Source organism: Danio aesculapii, chromosome 22 (assembly GCF_903798145.1).
Source record: "Danio aesculapii chromosome 22, fDanAes4.1, whole genome shotgun sequence".
Lineage (NCBI taxonomy): Eukaryota > Metazoa > Chordata > Actinopteri > Cypriniformes > Danionidae > Danio > Danio aesculapii.
Window position 1 is genome coordinate 36783006 of NC_079456.1, and position 19203 is coordinate 36802208.

The 19203-nt window shown below is 35.9% G+C and overlaps 1 protein-coding gene across 2 annotated transcripts in view; it reads left to right on the forward strand.

Annotated features, from left to right (window-relative positions):
• slit1b (slit homolog 1b (Drosophila)) overlaps positions 1-19203 on the forward strand; it is an 83282-nt gene that overhangs the window by 26404 nt on the left and 37675 nt on the right. For both annotated transcript variants that reach the window (XM_056448170.1, XM_056448171.1), the window contains exons 5-14: positions 2643-2714; positions 3711-3782; positions 4144-4215; positions 6428-6591; positions 7224-7368; positions 9597-9668; positions 12353-12424; positions 17360-17431; positions 17583-17726; positions 17809-17972. In XM_056448170.1, the coding sequence (XP_056304145.1) occupies positions 2643-2714; positions 3711-3782; positions 4144-4215; positions 6428-6591; positions 7224-7368; positions 9597-9668; positions 12353-12424; positions 17360-17431; positions 17583-17726; positions 17809-17972 (1049 nt within the window). The remainder of the gene's footprint in view (positions 1-2642; positions 2715-3710; positions 3783-4143; positions 4216-6427; positions 6592-7223; positions 7369-9596; positions 9669-12352; positions 12425-17359; positions 17432-17582; positions 17727-17808; positions 17973-19203) is intronic.

Consider the following 19203-nt stretch of genomic DNA (forward strand, 5'->3'; position numbering starts at 1 on the left):
TGGTATTTAGGAAATATTGTGTCACTGCTTAGAAATGTTTTGGGTTTTGATGCATATAATGTTTATAATTCCTCAAGTGTCACACGCTTTCTGTTCTCTATGTGTTAAAATTTATAAAGATTTTAAGCTGTACTTTAGTCAAGTAATTAAATCAAATTAAAAAAGCTATTTAAATACAATTTTAATGACAAAATTACTAATTAGTAAGTATTTACTTTTTTTGAAGAAATTAGCTGTATAAGAAATAGTATGTATAATATACTAAAATCCTTAAAATGACAGAAAAGGCACTGGCATTTTGTTACCAGGTACTTTGTACTGTAATTTATAACACCAACCCAGACAATATATCACTTTAACCCAATTACAAATGTCAATAAAAGTCACTTTTTCTAACTTTTCAACATCAAAACTTGTTGATGGAAAGATCAAGATCCCAGAATGTAAATAAAAAGGGTTTTAAACAAATCATTCATTCATTCATTCATTTTCTTTTTGGCTTAGTCCCTAATAAGGGTTATTAATAAGGGTTCGCCACAGTGGAATGAACCGCCAAGTTATCCAGCATATGTTTTATGCAGCAGATGCCCTTCCAGCCACAACCCAACACTGGGAAACACCCATACACTCTTGCACACACTCACATACACTATGGCCAATTTAGCTTACCTAATTCACCTATAGCCCACACTAACACAAGGAGAACACGCAAACTCCACACAGAAATGCCAACTGACCCAGCCTGGGCTCGAACCAGCGACCTTCTTGCTGTGAGGCGATTGTGGCATCGTCAGTGTTGTATCCTGGGGTCACTGGGTGTTTCGGGTCTTTCAACATCAGACACTCCAGCTTGTGTCCCAGTAGCCATCACCCACGCATCAGCCCTCTTTATCCATAGCCATCTTGTGGGTTTCTCTACAGCTTCACAAACGGACTTAATGGCCCTCTTCTTAGCTGCTACTGGCCTAGTTGGCTAAAACCCTCTACAGCCCACCTCTATTGGCTCACTGTGGGTCTTCCAGCCTCCCTGCCTTTGAGCATTTGCTTTCATTTGCCTCTTCCATTCGCTCTTCCCAGGGCACTGTGAGTTCAAGCAGAGTCAACTGCAGAAGTCTTGTTGCCTCAGAAATGATAATTATGTCTGGTCGGAGTGCTTTTGGGTTTATTTATTTATCACTATAGTTACTTAATTTACATATTTTTAATATTTTGTACCAACTAGCAGGGGGCAACAGATGAAAATGATAGCCATTGTAGCTAACTATGTCTTATTTAGAGTATTGTAGTGTTGATTAATGAGCACTGCCCCTGTTTAATATATAAAATAAACAAAAATAAAATAATAAATCTAGTAAAATTCAGAGAAACTGCAGATTTTTCGAGTACATATTCTCTTAATGCAGTTTCTCAGTACTGTGTGTCTGTATTATTGGCTTTTACTGGAAATAGTGGCACAGCAAGCTAATGTCATGCCGTTAGCTTTTAGCGTTTCACTGCATTTTACTCTTTAAACTTAGAAAATGAGCTTTAATTTGCAGAGCTCTTTGTGCGTCCAGGAAAAGCTTTGATCAGATGTTGACTGTAGCTTGAACCGATTGCGGGAACTTAACGACAGTTTGCAATTTCAGCAACAACAACAAAAAAAAACACATGCATTAGGAAAAGGTCAGCGCTGGCTTTCACATGTGGAGGGGGAAAAACAGATGAAATGACATTTAGGAAATCCAGATGTTCTTCTGTTAAATGGCAGTTTTGCTTGATGAGATATGACACATTTGACTGCCGTTATGATGCTCGCTTTATTTCTCAACACATCTGAAGTATGGTTTTATTTTCGGGTGTAAAAGTCATAACAGATCTACTGTTACATCTCAGGAATGTTTTAAGCCTGATCAGATCACATGATTTTAATTGTTGGTTACGAAAGACACAGTGTCAGATTATGCTTATTTTATTTTATTTTATTTTGTTTTGTTTTGTTTTATTTTATTTTGTTTTGTTTTGTTTTGTTTTGTTTTGTTTTGTTTTGTTTTATTTTATTTTATTTTATTTTATTTTATTTTATTTTATTTTATTTTATTTTGTTTTATTTTATTTTATTTTTTAAATTTATTTATTTTTTTTTTTATTATTTATTTATTTATTTTATTATTATTTTTTTTTTAATTTAATTTAATTTAATTTAATTTAATTTAATTTAATTTAATTTAATTTAATTTAATTTAATTTAATTTAATTTAATTTAATTTAATTTAATTTATTTTTATTTTATTTTATTTTATTTTATTTTATTTATTTATTTTTTTTATTATTTATTTATTTATTTTATTATTATTTTTTTTTAATTTAATTTAATTTAATTTAATTTAATTTAATTTAATTTAATTTAATTTAATTTTTATTTTATTTTATTTTATTTTATTTTATTTATTTTATTTTATTTTATTTTATTTTATTTTATTTTATTTTATTTTATTTTATCTGTCAAAGAAGGACTGTTTTTTAATAATTGTGTAGTTCTATACTTTATCTGGACGTCTATTTGTATTCATCTGAAGACATTGGGATGCTGATGTTTTATATTTTGTTGTGTTTTGCATGGATTGAACTCTTTTAATAAACCCATAAACTCTTTTAATCAGGGATTTGAGTGAAAATGGCATCCAGATGATCCCAAGAAGAGCATTCAGAGGAGCTACAGACATCAAAAACCTGTGAGTTACACTTTCACTTCATTCATTTTATTACTAGAAACATTTAAGTTTCCATTTTTAATTGACGAATTGGATTAAACTGGATTTAAAATGGAGCAACTGGATTAAAAAATAAAAGTGGCTAATAGTTATTACCGTGCTCCGGTGATCATATTAATAAATGCACTTTGTTGTATTTACAAGCTTGCTAAAATTGTATATAACATTATTATTATTTTAAATATACAAATTAGGCCTCATTTTAAGAGATATATGCTAATTTGGATGCATTTAAAGCCGAAAAAAGATTGATTATTGGATAAATTCGGGTTCAACGCTTTTATTTTAGTTTATTTTGACATACTGAAAGTGGGAATCTCTTTTTATCACCCCATTATAATCAGAAAATATACAGCTAGAAAATAAATCTACATTCTTTTGTAGAATAAAATGGATCTAATCAGCCAAATTATTTATTGTTCATTTGCAAATCCTTCAGTAAAACCCTTAATAATACAGATATGAATAAATATGTGCAGTTTGGTGCTGAAATGGAGATTTATAACTCTAATTTAGACCAAATTTGCGTTAGAATATACACTTTAATTAAAAATACACACACAAATTGATCAAATATGACAAGAGGAACACTGTCGCTTCACAGCAAGAAGGTCGCTGGTTCAAGTCATGGCTGGGCCATTTGGCATTTCTGTGTGGAGTTTGCATGTTCTCCCCGTGTTGGCGTGGGTTTCCTCTGGGTTTCCTCCACAAGTCCAAACACATGCGCTATAGGGGAATTGGATTAACTAAATTGGTCGTAGTGGATGAGTGTGTGGGTGAATGTGAGAGTGTATGGGTGTTTCCCAATACTGGGTTGCAGCTGGAAGGGCATCCGCTGCATAAAACATATGCTGGAATAGTTGGCGGTTCATTCAGCTGTGGCAACCTCAGATAAATAAGGAAGGAAGATGAATGAATGAATGAATGATCCGAGCATTGTGTTTGTTCTGATCTCAGACAGCTGGATAAAAACCACATCAGCTGCATTGAAGACGGAGCGTTTCGAGCCATGAGGGTCCTGGAGGTCCTGTATGTACTCACATTTTCTCTGATTGCACATGTCAAGTAGTAGTTTATTAAAATACATATTATTTATTGTTCACACAGTACACTTGCAGTATAGATTATATAGGCCTATATTTCAATTCAATTCAATTCCCCTTTATTTGTATAGCGCTTTTACAATGTAGATTGTGTCAAAGCAGCTTCACATAGAAGATCATAGTAAATAGGAACAGTGTAGTTCAGTTTTCAGAGTTTAAGTTCAGTTCAGTTCAGCTCAGTTCAGTGTGCTTTAATAATCACTACTGAGAGTCCAAACACTGAAGAGCAATATATAACATATATAATATATATAACATGTTTTTTTTCTGCTTGCTCCCCTCCACAGCACACTGAACAACAACAACATCAGCGCAATCCCCATTTCCAGTTTCAACCACATGCCCAAATTGCGAACTTTGTAAGTCCTGATCAAATTTTTTTTAACATTTCTTTTAGTGATGCACTGATCTTCATTTTCATGGACGATTCTGATTGCAGATTTTTTTTTACTAGCAAATGGACTGATTACATTTTTTTAAATAACAATAACAATAGTAATATTGAATAATATTGAAAAATAAATAACAATAACAACAATAACAATAATAATAATATTATTATTATTATTATAAAAAGAAATAGTAACAACAATTATATTATTATTATTATTATTATTATTATTATTATTATTATTATTACACAAATAAATAACAACAACAACAACAATAATAATAATAATGATAATAATATTGTTATTATAAAAAGGAATAACAATAACAACAATAACAATAATATTAATAATAATAATAATAATAATAATAATAATAATAATATAAAAAGAAATAGTAACAACAATGAAATTATTATATTATTATTATTATTATACAAATAAACAACAACAACAACAACAACAACAATAACAACAATAATAATATTCTTATAATAAAAAGAAATAACAACATTATTATTATTATTATTATTATTATTATTATTATTAAAATAATAACAACAACAACAACAATAATAATAATAATAATAATACTAATGATAATAATAATAAAATAAAAAGAAACAAATATAAATTAGTCAGTTGGGTTGTGAAATAGAAATTTGAAATATGTCCAATGTTTTTGTAATATATTAAAATTATGAATCTTTTTAAATAAGAAAACAATGTTATATAAAGTAAAAACTTGACATTTTGTGAAATGATAATATATAGAATGCATGTACGATACAAAAACAGTAGACTGGCTGAAAGAAATGGCAGATTCACTCTCTGCCAGTAGGTGGCGCTTATAGAAGAGCAGGAACAAAGCAGCATGATAATCTAAAAAGAAACGGCAGCTTTTCTGAAGAGACAGGTTTGGCAGATTGGGTAGCTTTAAGGGTCCAAGGGTTAGTCAACAGTATAATTAATTTGTTTAATCAAGCAGAAGTACAATGTAAAGACATGTATTTAGACAAATAATACTATTTAACAAATTATTAATTTCAGTGTAAGTACATATTAGTTTAGGCTCCTTAAAGTGGGAACAAATACGTTTACTGACACAATCTTTCAGATTGACATGGCTTCAAGGTCTGGAAAGTGCTTCAAAACAAACACAGGTCCTTGAAAGTGCTTGAATTAAATTTGAAACTAAATGTGTTTATGGTTTGTATATGAATGAATGCACTCAATTGTCAAAAACAGAGATCTTCTTCAATTAATTATCTTAAATTTTAATCTTGTTCAAGAATACTGACAAATCATGCACATTTTTATCAATATCTTTGACAATTTAAAGTAAGTTTCAGTTGTACGTGAAATGTTAAGTACTGTAAGGAATTTCGTGGTGTAAGGTATGCATTTTAAAAGTCCTTTAATCTGCTGTTCATGAAAGCGTGGGAACCCTGCTTATTGTGGAGTGTTTGTTTGTTTGTTTGTTTGTTTGTTTGTTTCATTGAGGTTTGCATCAGAATTCTGGAGTGTTTGTGGAGTTTTCATGTGTGTTAATGACAATTTATTTTGCCTTAATAGGCCATTCTTAATTTAAAGCCTTAACAGATTCATTTTCCCCCCTAATTCTATATGATGGGATAAAAATGTGTATTTTAAAAATAATACGTATCAATATATATATATATATATATATATATATATATATATATATATATATATATATATATATATATATATATATTTAAAAGATTTCTTTGTTGTAAATCTTTAGTACATGTTTTAAGCACATCAAAGTGTAATTATGATGACCACCTGACAAGCTAGTCCAGCTAAAAATAGTGCTCTGTGTGTGTGTGTGTGTGTGTGTGTGTGTGTGTGTGTACGTGTTTTTGTGACATATCAGGACACAAATCTGTATAATGACATAGGTATGACACTGGTATTACAAAAACGAGGTGAAATATGAGGACATTGGTGACGTCCCCATTTCTCAAAATGCTTATAAATCCCCGAGGATGAGTTTAATCAGAGAGTAAAGCTGCACACTGTCTCCTGTGATGGGTTGGGTTTAGGAGTAGGGTGGGGTGAGGGCAATACAATATATGGTTTGTGCTGCATAAAATGAATGGAAACCTATGTAATGTACCCACTTTTCACAAAAACAAACGTGTGTGTGTGTTGTTAGCCGTCTCCACTGGAACGCTCTGCGCTGTGACTGTCACCTATCGTGGCTCTCTCAGTGGCTCCGGCAGAGGCCAGCGCTCGGCCTTTACACCCAGTGCAGTTCTCCAGCACACCTGCACGGACTCAACCTGGCCGAGCTGCAGAAGAAGGACTTCACCTGCGCTGGTACGTCTCCACACTTACCTTTTCATTTATACTTTTTCCTAATTAAAACTACTTTTTAAAATGGAAAACGGTTCATTCAGAACTAATCTGGAATTACATACAAACGATATACAGTTGAATTATCAGCCCTCCCGAATTATTAGTCCCCTGTATAAATTTCCCCCTTGAATATAGCAGTAATATAAGATGTTTGTTATGATCACCAGCAGTGTGGCCCTTGCAGGCTGCTGGAGAACACTCCCTGTCATTCAACTGAACTACATATCCCATCATGCACCGTACTCACACATCAATTCCAGATCACCTGTTCATTACACACACAGCTGAAGCTTCTTGAAGACTTGGATTATTACTACAGCACACAGAGACATCTGTAGGGGTCTTTATGAAGCATTTCCCTGTTGTTCCTAGCTGTGTTTTTGACCCTGGCTTGTTTGTTTACTGTTTATGCTGTTTTGCCACCTGCCTCGACCTCCTTGCCTGTGACTTCTACTACTCTTCTAAATTACCCTCATGCTACTGTTTGCACCTGTTTTGACCTTTGCCTGACTCGTCTTTGATAAACTGCATTTGGATCCAGCCCTTGTTACCATAACCACAGCTCATTACAATGTTATATTTTCCCCCCTGAGGTGTCCTGGACTCCAGTCCCCAGCCGTGTGGTCTTGCGTCCGGCTCCTGTCCGCCCATGTGCTCCTGCACCAACAATATTGTAGACTGTCGAGGAAAAGGTCTGACGGCAATTCCAGCGAACATGCCCGAGAGTATGACTGAGATGTGAGTATTTCTATATATTATTTATATATACTCCTCATGTTGGCGTGGGTCTTCTCCGGGTGCTCCGGTTTCCCTCACAAGTCCAAAGACATGTGGGATAGGTAAATTAGGTAGGCTAAATTGTCCGTAGTGTATGTGTGTGAATTCGTGCATATGGCTGTTTCCCAGTTGCAGCTGGAAGGGCATCCGCTGCGTAAAGCATATGCTATATAAGTTGGCGGTTCATTCCGCTGTGGCGACCCAAGATATAAGGGAGTAAGCCGAAAAGAAAATGAATGAATGATATCTATATATGTGTTTATTTAACTCTAATTACTCTAACTTGCCTGTTTAACCTAGTTAACCTAGTTAAGGGTGCAGTAGGTGATTGTCTTCAGAAACATTATTTTGTTGTGCTGGTTGAAAGTCTCTTCATATTCCAATAGTAATGACTAAAGTAAATGTATTGATATGTATTTTGTATTCTGGGTAGGGCATAGGACTGAAAAAATGTTTGTCCCATTAAAAATTTCAGGCCTAAAATTACGATAGGTAGCCAAAACTGTCCGCAGGGGTGGACTTAGGGCGTACTCACACTATGCAATCCAAATCGTGCCCAGGCCAGTTTCCAGGATCGTTTGAGAAGTGTGAGTGCTTTGAATCAGGCTCAGGCACGGTTCAATTGGTCGGCCCTGGCCTAGTTGGAAGAGGTGTGCCAGAGCGCGGTTCACTTGGGCTTTGGCGTGGTACGCTTGTAGTGTGAGTGCAAAGCGCGCCTGAGCCCGAAACTGAAGACGAGGCTTGACTTTTACGGGATTGTTTAATATGGATTTATTAATCTTTGTTACTGTTCAATGAGCGCAAACTGTCGTCGATTATAAAAAGACGTAAACCCCTCACTGCACCACAGCTGCACCTTTAGCAAACCTCCTAATTCTTGCAGCACGAGGACTTTATTATCGTTTATGAGCGTCAAAAGTGGCGGATCTGTTCGGCGAAATATTTGTATATCAAACCACTAAAACGATAAAACTAAAGAAATCTCCACTGTGCTGAACAAGAGCGCTTACTAAACAGCGCATCATCAATGACGTGAGCGTGCTCAGGCCCGAATGTACTGTGAGTGCGGGCCGTTGGGGGAGACGGGAGGGGGGGGACAAGCGTGTTTCGGCTCGGTTCAAGACAACTGTGCGTAGTGTGAGTACACTCTTAGTGATTTGGGGGCCCTAAGCAATTCCAGGTATAAGGCCCTAGCATTTGTGAAAAATAAACTGTTAAAAAGTATATGTATATATATATATATATATATATATATATATATATATATATATTTAAAGGAACTTTATCTTCCTAATGTAATTAAAAGCAATAAATTCACAAATTAAATTTTTTTTTAAAAAGTTCACAAACTAACTATGTACAGGGGTGTCCAAACTCGGTCCTGGAGGAGTGCCTCAACACTCCTGCACAGATGTTTCTAGAAAGCCTAGTAAGAGCGTGATTAGCTAGCCCAGGTGTGTCTGATTGGGGTTGGAACTAAACTTTGCAGGACGCCGGCCCTCCAGGACCGAGTTTGGGCACCCGATATACAGTTAATTAGCCATTTTTGTGATTCAATTCTTAACTAGTTTTTATTAAAACAAATATAAATATGAAAATAGCAACAAATCGCGCCTTGCGTCTTATTGCGCTGGGTGTTCGATAGGGCGCTTGAAGGTTGGAATTATAGTATTATAAAGTATTCTAACTGGTGAAGGACATGATCTAGTTTTATAAGCTTGTCTATGGCCGTCTATTCGGCGTTCATGACTTCAGGAGGCGTGGCTTTAGACATTTGTCTGTTATTATGCTAAGTGAGCATTTTCACAGATTGCCTACTGAACCTTTAAGCCTTTAAATGTCACTTACAGCTGAATACTAGCATCTAGCTAAATATCTAGTCAAATATTATGTGCTGTCATCATGGCAAAGATAAAACTTAATTAATAGAAATGAGTTATTAAAACTATTGTTTAAAAATGTATTTAAAAATGTTTAGCAACAATTGATTCATATTTTAATTTCACAGGAGGGTGAATAACTTTGACTTCAGCTGTATTTATTATAAGTACTGTAAATAAATCGATTGAGCGCTGGGCTCAAAAATCAGCAGACATCCATGTGTTTCTCCATGTGGCTCTAGTAATAAAGCAGCAATATAGACTCTACTAGCGGCTCTGCTAAACTACAAATGTTTCTCTGTTTTCCAGACGACTGGAGCAGAACGGCATCAAATCTGTTCCTCCGGGAGCGTTTTCCTCCTACAAGAGACTGCGGCGAATGTGAGTGAGGATCGCTCAACACAAACACCAAAGAACACATCACGAAACTGTACATTTAAAGGGACAGTTCACCCAAAAACCTGAATATTTACAGCTCGTTTTCTCACACTCAGGGCACTGAAGAAGTCTTTTTTACCTCATTAGAGCATTAAAGAAGAGGATCAAACTTTATTTTAATGTACAATTCACCATTAACATAAGACTTTTAGCTTAATAAACCACTAATTAGCAGCTTATTAATACACTCAAAACTAATTATGGGTCTGCTTGTTCAAACTACTTATTTAAAATGAGCTGAAACAAGACGATTCTTGAGGTGTTGTTTCTTTTTAAGATAAATTTTTGGCCTTTTTTCCTTTATTAAGCGGATACTACAGTGTTTCAGACAGGAAGCGAAGTGGGGGAGAGCGAGGGGGAAGGGACGGGAAATGTCCACGAGCCGGGATTCGAACTCGGGACGCCCTGTAGTGCTGCTACACCATATGTCAGCGCTAACCACTAGGCTATTGCGCTGATAAAACAACACGATTCTTGAGTTTTTTTTTTGTAAAGGTAACACTTTACGATCAGGTTGTATTAGTTAATGTTACTTAAAGCATTGGTTAACAGTGAACAACAGATCTTTTAAGCGTTACTTAATCTGTGTTAATGTTAACTACACATATGTTAATGTGTTGGTTAACAATAGCCCCTTTCACACAGTGAGACCGGTAAATAGCTGGAAAATTTCCGGAACGACTTTACCGGTAAATAAAAAAAGCGCTGTTCACACAGGCGAGGACATTACGGAATTTTTCCGGAAAAGACCGTTCACACATCCACACATACCGGTAAATTCTGACATCATTATCCAGAAATGAGCTCTAAACGGCAGGGCTTTGACTACTATTTGACTACAATTCAGATCAATTCACCTTTATTTGTATAGCGCTTATACAATGTAGATTGTGTCAAAGCAGCTTCACTTAAAAGGTCAGTAAATAGGAACAGTGTAGTTCAGTTTGTAGTGTTTAAGTTCAGTTCAGTTGAGCTCAGTTCAGTGTGGTTTAATAATCACTACTGAGAGTCCAAATATTGAAGAGCAAATCCAACGATGCGCAGCTCTACAGATCCCGAAACATGCAAGCCAGTGGCGACAGCGGAGAGAGAAAAAAACTTCACTAATGGCGGAAGTGAAGAAAAAAAAGCTTGAGAGAAACCAGGCTCAGTTGGGCACGGCCATTTTAATTTCTCCGCTGGCCAAACGTCTTGTGCAGAGCTGCAGTCTCAGTGGCGGAGGCTGAAAGCTGGCCTCAGCGAAGACTCGTCTGTCTCTGGAGCGTCACAGGAATCAGTCTCATGTTCTCCACTCCTCCATGACCATCAGAGTAGCTGCTCAGGATACGGCCTGGTCCAGGATTATGGAAACCTTGGGATCATCTCGTTGTTGGTCTTGGATCGAGTCAGTGACTCTGCATAGTCTGAGGGCCTCGGGAAGACTACATTACAAACTCTGTGGATGGATCAGTGTTGTGAACAACTTTGATGAAAGCATAAAGAAACACTTTCGCGTGTCGAGATGTTCATAATATGTGTGTGTGCTGGCGCTCACCGGCTGCTTTACGTGCCGACGCGTCGGAGCTTAAAGGTAAACAAACAACGGCTTATCATAAGCATTTTATCGATAGTTATTTACACAGTTGGCATTAAGAAGGAACACAGAAACGTTATCTGACTAACATCTAGCAGCTAAATGTGTCTGGGAAAACATTTACAGGCTTTTATTCTCACAAACCGCGCGAACTTGAGTGTTCTGATTGGCTAAAGTAGACGTCTTACGTCAGCACGTTCTAGACGTGAACGCTCTCTTTCCGGCAATGTTCCTTCTGCGTTCACACAGCGCAGCATTACGGCAAATTACCGGTAATGTTACAACTTCTCTTTCCGGAAAATAGCCGGAACGATATTTTCAAAAAGGGCCTGTTCACACATGCAGACCTTTCTGGAAAATTGCCGGTGTTTCTCTTCTGTTTCTGCTTATTAACAGCAGGTGCTCATCATCAGTGTTCAATCATCACCTGATTAATCCTTTCATTGTCTCATTAACTTGAGTAACTTTAACTCAACAGTAAAGGGAGCAAATACTATCTAAACTGAGTACATTTTACTCAGAGGATTTTGGAATAGCTAAATTGGCTGTAGTGTATGATTGTGTGTGTGAATGTGAGTGTGTATGGGTGTTTTCCCGTGCTGGGTTGCATCTGGAAGGGCATCCGCCGCGTAAAACATATGCTGGAATAATTGGCGGTTCATTCCACTGTGGTGACCTCTGAAATAGGGACTACGCTGAAGGGAAATGAATGATTACCAAAACGAGCATTTTTTCCCACAGTGGATTAACTTGCACAGATTATTCACCTACAGAATAGCAAGGGTGTCTGCTAAATAATCGAAATCAAGTGTGCTAGCAAAATAGACATGGTTAACTTTGATTTCACAAGGACTTTAATGTTTTACCTAAGAAAAAGGTGGCCTGGAAATTAAAGGAACCTTTTCATTTTTGTGTGAACTATCCCTTTAAGCAGTAGCTGGAGAGGATTGATTCAGGATCTGCTGTATCTGTAATGAACCAGAGGCTTGTTTTCTCTTCTGTTAATGGTCATCGTGTTTTTCATTTGTTCATAATTGTGTGTTTTTCTCCTCAGTGATTTGAGTAATAACCAGATATCTGAAATAGCGCCGGATGCCTTTCACGGTCTGCGCTCTCTCAACTCACTGTAAGTGTGCCGTTCTCGTTTATTCACTTTGCTTAAGGGGGCTAATAATATTGACCTTAAAATGGTGTTTAAAAAATTAAAAACTGCATTTATTCTAGCCGAAATAAAACAATTAAGACTTTCTCCAGAAGAAAAAATATTATAGGAAATACTGTGAGAATTTCCTGAATCTGTTCAACATCATTTGGGAAATATTTGATAAAGAAACAAAAATTCACATTAGGGCTCTGTGTTGTTGTGTCAGAAGGCCGCACATGGACATTGTGAGGAAATGACCCTTAAAAAAAAGTAATGTGTGTATCTTCATGAAATGTAGGAGTCGTAAAAGTCATAAAGCACACACACACATCAGCAATGAAATGATCCCGCAGCAGAGATGTGGACATTACTGATGATGTTTCATTATAAACAACACTGACCTGCAGCCGTTTGCAGCACAGCGGGAGCAGGAAACACTGATTGTCCTGCAGCGGGACGCTTAATGTGCTTCATTTTTTACACAGCATCTCATAAAACTGCTGTGATGGCAATCTAAACACATATATACATTTGTTAAGGCAAGACGTTGCAGGTCAGTGGGGGAGAAAAAGACTACTCCACATTATTTTTCTTCTAACATGTTGCTTCAATATGCAAATTAGGCATTATTTATTGAATATTTACATTCATATACAATGACTATATGAATGCGTGAGTGAATATATACATTTTAAAATGACAGGTTTTCTAAAATGTTTCTTTAATATGCAAATGAGGCATTATTTAATGAACATATACATTTATATACTGTACATTGAATATATGAATGTGTATTTAAATGTTTTAATTCCTCAACATTTTGTTTCTTATTTTTTATAAATGTTGCTTGAATATGCAAACGAGGCATTATTTAATGAATTTATACGTTTATTTGCAGTTTTTTCAATATGTTTTGCATCATAAGTTTTCTAAAATGTTGCTTAAATATGCAAATGAGGCATATTTGTGTCTTTATATGCCATATATGTCTTTAATGATATACATGTATGTACAATGAATATATACATTTTTAATTTTCTATTTTTTTTCATTTTTCTATAATCATGCTTAAATATGCAAATGAGGCTTTCTTTAATCAATATAGTCTAATTTGCATACATTTCTAGCACAAAAATTGGAATAATGTTTTCATTCGTGCAGTCGTTTTCTTGAATTTTTTTTCTATTAAGTTATACAAATTATATTACTGTACATACTGTACAACAGCCTTTAAAATATGTGGACAAATCAAGACTTACAGTGGGGAAAATAAGTATTGAACCACTCACCATTTTTCTCAGAGTACATATTTCTAAAGGTGCCATCGACTCGATATCCATAAATGCAAAGAAAACAAATCTAATTAGTTTACAAATGAAGTTATGCATAATAAAGTGAAATGACACAGGAAAACAGTATTGAACACATGGACTTTCTCTGGGAAGAAAAAATACTATCAGACATACAGTACTGTGAAAATTTCCTTGCTTTGTTAAACATCATTTGGGAAATATTTAAAAAAGAAAAAAAAATTCAAAGGGGGGCGAATATTTCTGACTTCAGCTGTGCATAAGCAGGAGGATAAAGATTAATCAAGGGTGGACATTTCAGCAAGACAATGATCCAAAACACAGCCAAGGGAGACTCTCAGATGCTTTCAGAGAAAGAAAATCAAGCTGTAGAATGGCCCAGCCAATCACCTGACCTGAATCCAATAGAGAAATCAAAATAAAGATCAGATTTGATAGACGAGACCCACGGAAGCATCAAGATTTTACACTCTGTTGAAGTCTGAAACTCACACCTGAGCAACACATGAGACATTATTCTCCATATGAGAGGCGCCTTTAGCTGCCGTCACCACACAAGCCTTTTATATAAAGTATTAAATACAGTTCAGTAGTTCAGCTCTTTCTCCTTGCATCTGTAATGCAAGAAGTTTGTGGCGGGAAATGCAGAATATGTGTTTTATAAATTGTAATTAAATAAGTGTGACAACATGAACTCATAGAGTGTATTTTTTTGACCTTTTCTTTAAAATGAGAGCAAAAAATCACTTTATGGAGAGCCAAAAGTGCCAAATTTACAGATGCATGAAAAAACAGCAGTATCCTGCCTTAATCATAAAAGAACACAATATATACACTACATTAGGAATTTCAAATTAAATGTATCCTCACAAACACTAATAACCCTTATTATTAAATGATCTGGTTCAGTTCTACTAACATTATTGTTTTGAAAATGACCCATTTATTCAAATCTGTAATGAACAAAATAAATAAAACAACAGGCTTCACACGGTGTGCATTATACAGCACTTATGTATGAAATCATTTAATCTGCATATGATTTGCTGCATATCTCCGGCATGTTCATGCGAGGGAGTTTATTCCTTTCGCTACTGAATTATGCATCATGTAGCAGGAAGAGCTTTGTAAACATCTGTTATGTGAAGATCCCAGCAGGCGTCTGATGTGGAAGTGTGCGCTTTGTGTAAATATGCCTCCGGCGCTAGTTGTCGTTAGCATAAGCGCCGATATGATATGAGTGAGCGTGCGGACGCACGTGATTCAGCTCAGCGGGACAGAGCTTTTGTGCCAGATGTCTACGACTTTTATTAGGGATAAACATTTTGTTTTGATAATATATAGTCAAATTTACACTCACTGGCCACTTTATTAGGTACACCTGTCTAAGTGCTCGTTAACGCAGATTTCTAATTAGCCAATCACATGGCAGCAACTCAATGCATTTAGGCATGCAGACATGGTCAAGACGATCTGCTGCAGTTCAAAGCGAGCATCAGAATGGGGAAGAAAGGGGATTTAAGTGACTTTGAACGTGGCATGGTTGTTGGTGCCAGACGGGCTGCTCTGAGTATTTCAGAAACTGCTGATCTACTGGGATTTTCATGCACAACCATCTCTAGGGTTTACAGAGAATGGTCCAACAAAGAGGAAATATCCAGTGAGCGGTAGTTCTGTGGGCGCAAATGCCTTGTTGATGCCAGAGGTCAGAGGAGAATGGCCAGACTGGTTCCAGCTGATAGAAAGGCAACAGTACTCAAATAAGCACTCGTTACAACCGAGGTCTGCAGAAGAGCATCTCTGAACACACAACACGTCCAACCTTGAGGCGGATGGGCTACAGCAGCAGAAGACCACACCGGGTGCCGCTCCTGTCAGATAAGAACAGGAAACTGAGGCTACAATTCACACAGGCTCACCAAAACTGGACAAGAGAAGATTGGAGAAACGTTGCCTGGTCTGATGAGTCTCCATTTCTTCTGCCACATTCGGATGCTCGGCTCAGAATTTGGCCTCAACAACATGAAAGCATGGATCCATCCTGCCTTTTATTAATGGTTCAGGCTGCTGGTGGTGTAATGGTGAGGGGGAGATTTTCTTGGCACACTTTGGTGCATTAGTACCAAATAAGCAAGGTGTCAACACCACAGCCTACCTGAGTATTGTTGCTGACCATGTCCATCCCTTTATGAGCACAGTGTCTCCATCTTCTGATGGCTACTTCCAGCAGGATAACGCACCATGTCATAAAGCACCAATCATCTCAGACTGGTTTCTTGAACATGATAATGAGTTCACTGTACTCAAATGGCCTCCACAGTCACCAGAGCTCAATCCAATAGAGCACCTTTGGGATGTGGTGGAACGGGAGATTGGCATCATGGATGTGCAGCCGACAAATCTGCAGCGACTGCGTGATGCTCTCATGTCAATATGGAGCAAAATCTCTGAGGAATATTTCCAGTATCTTGTTGAATCTACACCATGAAGGATTAAAGCAGTTCTGAAGGCAAAAGGGGTTCAACTCGTTACTAGTAAGGTGTACCTAATAAAGTGGCCGGTGAGTTTATATATCCTGAATGAATCAATCTAATGAATCCTTTTGTGAATGAATCATTCATAATCTTTTTCAATAAACTCTCTTGATTAATAACTCACCACAACTTCTTCTGTCATCATTATATTTGACAGGAAAGCCTAAACGCTTTCATACATGTGATTTGAATGACACGAGAGGCGATCTCTCAAGTCTAAATCTACAAGTAAAAAAATTGTATTAATCCGCAGGTCACTTGTTTTCCAAACCATAGGTTTTGATCTGTACGAATCACGGATCACCCCTAATAACGATTCATTAAATACATTATATTATGTGGTCAGTCTTATAGACAACTGGATAAACAGATCGTTAACATTTTATTTTATGAATAAATATCAGGTTTATGAATAAATCAATTAAAATATTTTCATTAAAACTCATTAATTTATTTTATCTTTGCCATGATGACAGCACATAATATTAGACTAGATATTCTTCAAGACACTTCTATACAGCTTAAAGTGACATTTAAAGGCTTAACTAGGGTAATTAGGGTAACGTTAGGGTAATTAGGCAAGTTATTGTATAACAGTGGTTTGTTCTGGAGACAATCCAAAACTAATATAGCTTAAAGGGGCTAATAATGACCTTACAATGTGTTTAAAACTATTAAAAACTGCTTTTATTCTAGGCGAAATAAAAGAAATAAGACTTTCTCCAGAAGAAAAAATATTACAGGGATTACTGTGAAAAAATCCTGAATCTGTTTAACATCCTTTGGGAAATAAATCAAGAAATTTTTTTTACTTCAACCGTGTGTGTGTGTGTGTGTATATATATATATATATATATATATATATATATATATATATATATATATATATATATATATATATATATATATATATATATAGTTAAACTTAATGGGCTCTGTGTGGCATTAGCATTAAAAAATGATCTACTGTAAAAGCTTGTGTCTGAATGGTCAATTTTGAACAAGGCCTGCAGACTTGGTATGAATTAAAACAGTTGATCAGTGCTGATATACATCTGTGTTTCCCTTCTCAGGGTTCTTTATGGAAATAAGATTACAGATCTGCCGCGGGGTGTTTTTGACGGACTGAGTGCATTAGAGTTACTGTAAGTACTGATGTAGATCACCTCCGATGCTAATGTCAATGCTAAATTACCACCCACACATGAAAAATGTCACCGCGGCATTGCTTAATGGTCTGTGCGTCATCCAGACAGTCATTGTAATGTCTGAAGTGTCTGTGTTTTTCTCTTTCAGACTATTAAACGCCAATAAAATCCACTGTGTCCGTGTCAACGTCTTCCAGGACCTGGAGAACTTATCTCTATTGTCCCTCTATGACAATAAGATCCAGACTCTTGCGAAAGGCACATTCGCGCCTCTGAAATCCATCCAGACTCTGTAAGAGATTTTATATAATGCACACTGATAAGGGCACTTGCTGCGAAATTGAGACGTTTCATTGTTGGCTTTTATTCCTCAGTCATTTGGCCCAGAATCCGTTCGTCTGTGATTGTGGCTTGAAGTGGCTGGCGGATTTTTTGCGCTCGAACCCGATTGAGACCAGCGGCGCAAGGTGCTCCAGTCCTCGACGGCTCGCTAACAAACGCATCAGTCAGATCAAGAGCAAGAAGTTCCGCTGTTCGGGTAATAAAATACACAAACACATATGCATTTTAATAAATAGTTTGCATTTATTTAAACATTAGGGATAATTAACGTATGGTCCAACAATCTCACAGCAATTCATAACTTTTTGTATTCATTTGTACATTTTAGTATGTTGTGTTTATTAAGGGGTGGGGTTTGGGGACACGCCTCCTTTTAAAATATAAATTCATTATTTATACAGTTTCATCTAGACTCATACAGTAAACAGTAAAATAGCACAAATTCGGTTCGTACTAATAACACAGTAAAATAGCATGAATTTAGTTAGGGTTAGGGCTAGGGTTAGGCCACTTTTCTGACAATACGAAAAAGTGTTGTGTTTCCTTTGTGATATTGGGCTGGATTGTATGGAGCCAGATCAGTCTCAAAAATAAAACATTTACAAAATTCACACACGATTCACATTTACAAAATTTTATTCCTGTATTCAAAACACACTTCATAAATGCACAAATCCAATTTGTAAATTTAAAACACAATTTATAAATATGCAAAACACAATTCATAAATTCAAAACAGAAGTGGTAAATTGAAAACAAGTCTTAAATTTAAAACACAATTCGTAAATTCAAAACACAGTTGCTTTCGAGCAAGTTAAACAGATGATTCAGTGACTCACTCATATAGACAATCACTCATTTAACTCTTGAACGAATCTGTGCTTTCGAGCAAGTTAAACAGATGATTCAGTGACTCACTCATATAGACAATCACTCATTTAACTCTTGAACGAATCTGTGCTTTCGAGCAAGTTAAACAGATGATTCAGTGACTCACTCATGTAGACAATCACTCATTTAAGTCTTGAACGAATCAGTGCTTTTGAGCAAGTTAAATAGATGATTCAGTGACTCACTCATATAGACAATCACTCATTTAACTCTTGAACGAATCCGTGTTTTTGAGCAAGTTAAATAGATGATTCAGTGAGTCATTCACATAGACAGTCACTCATTTAACTCTTGAATGAATCAGAGCTTTTGAGCAAGTTAAATAGATGATTCAGTGAGTCATTCACATAGACAATCACTCATTTAACTCTTGAATGAATCAGAGCTTTTGAGCAAGTTAAATAGATGATTCAGTGAGTCATTCACATAGACAATCACTCACTTAACTCATGAGTGAATCAGTGTTTTTGAACAAGTTAAACAGATGATTCAGTGAGTCATATAGACAATCACTTATTTAACTCTTGAACGAATCA